Here is a 1,273-nt window from a genome sequence, read left to right on the forward strand (position 1 = left end):
TTCTACTTAAGTTAGTTAACACATGCCAATGGTAAATTAGTGGATACATAACGAATATTTTTCAAATCAGTACAGTTATGTCACTTTTCAGGAAGTCTTATTACTCTCTTAGTATCTATTTTGTTAACAAATACGTTCTATCACTTTACTTCCCGACTTATGTAAAAAGTAAAGGTATCATTAATTTGAATGCGTGACCCAAATGGTGCATTTTTACACATGAACGGAACTAGGGGTTTCTTAGGGAAAGTGATTTTGTATAAATAGTGGGTCCCCCGATATGATAAGCATCAGTTTGTGATTTCCATTTGGATTATTACCACGGAATGAAGTTTATTGTAAGTGAAAAGTGAAAAGTGTGTTTACTCAACTAACGTGCATCTTCCTTCCAGATCATCTTAACAGTCATCGGCTTAGCCCTAGCCGATGAGGTTCAAGAGAAGAAACTTTCAAAACGTGGATTAGAATTAGGTGGCTTCGAGTTTGGAGGCCATGAACTGGAACTTGGTGGTCACGAATTCGGGGGATTAGAACTAGGCGGCGGTGGAGAAGAACACGGCCATCATCACGAACACGTTAAAACCATCACTATTACCAAAAAAGTGCCGTATCCAGTACCGCACCCTGTACCCTACCCAGTGTACAAACATGTTCCGTACCCCGTTAAAGTACCAGTCAAGGTACCCGTTGACAGACCTTATCCAGTTCATGTGCCTAAACCATACCCAGTATATGTTAAAAAACCATACCCCGTACCTGTACCTAAACCATACCCAGTACATGTAAAAGTACCAGTCAAAGTACCATACCCAGTACCTGTTAAAGTACCTGTGCCCAAACCGTACCCAGTCCATGTACCCAAACCTGTACCAGTCAAAGTTCCCTACCCAGTTGTAGTAGAGAAGAAGATTCCTATTTACATCAAGGAACATCATCCTCATCATCATCATCATTTCGGTGGATTTGAAGGTCACATCGAAACTCTTGGGGAAGGAATTGAGCTTTCTCATGAATTGAAACTTTAAGGTATTTGGTAAATAAGTTAGATTGTAATTTATTTCGATATTAATTCTGACTGTAGTTACAGATCTATGGGATGCCTTGTGTTCCACGAGGGTCGCATGCCATATTTATTTTTTTGTACCTTTAATTGTTGACTTTGTATTTTCTATCTTCTTAATAAAACTGTTAATAATTATTATGTTCCTTTTAATGACATATAGTAACCTCAATTGACATATACTTACCTAGTACACATTTTATGGCTTAAGTC

The 1,273-nt window shown here is 38.2% G+C and overlaps 1 protein-coding gene across 1 annotated transcript; it reads left to right on the forward strand.

The window, feature by feature from the left end:
* The first annotated feature begins 295 nt into the window (after positions 1-295).
* On the forward strand, positions 296-1,025 carry LOC148170137 (uncharacterized). Its single transcript, XM_088043743.1, has 2 exons — positions 296-338; positions 393-1,025. The coding sequence occupies exons 1-2, from the start codon at positions 327-329 to the stop codon at positions 1,023-1,025; spliced, it is 645 nt and encodes a 214-aa protein (XP_087899869.1). The 5' UTR covers positions 296-326.
* The last annotated feature ends 248 nt before the right edge of the window (positions 1,026-1,273 follow it).

This window comes from Gnatocerus cornutus, chromosome 8 (genome assembly GCF_029298725.1).
Source record: "Gnatocerus cornutus isolate USDA-ARS CGAHR chromosome 8, icGnaCorn1.1, whole genome shotgun sequence".
NCBI lineage: Eukaryota > Metazoa > Arthropoda > Insecta > Coleoptera > Tenebrionidae > Gnatocerus > Gnatocerus cornutus.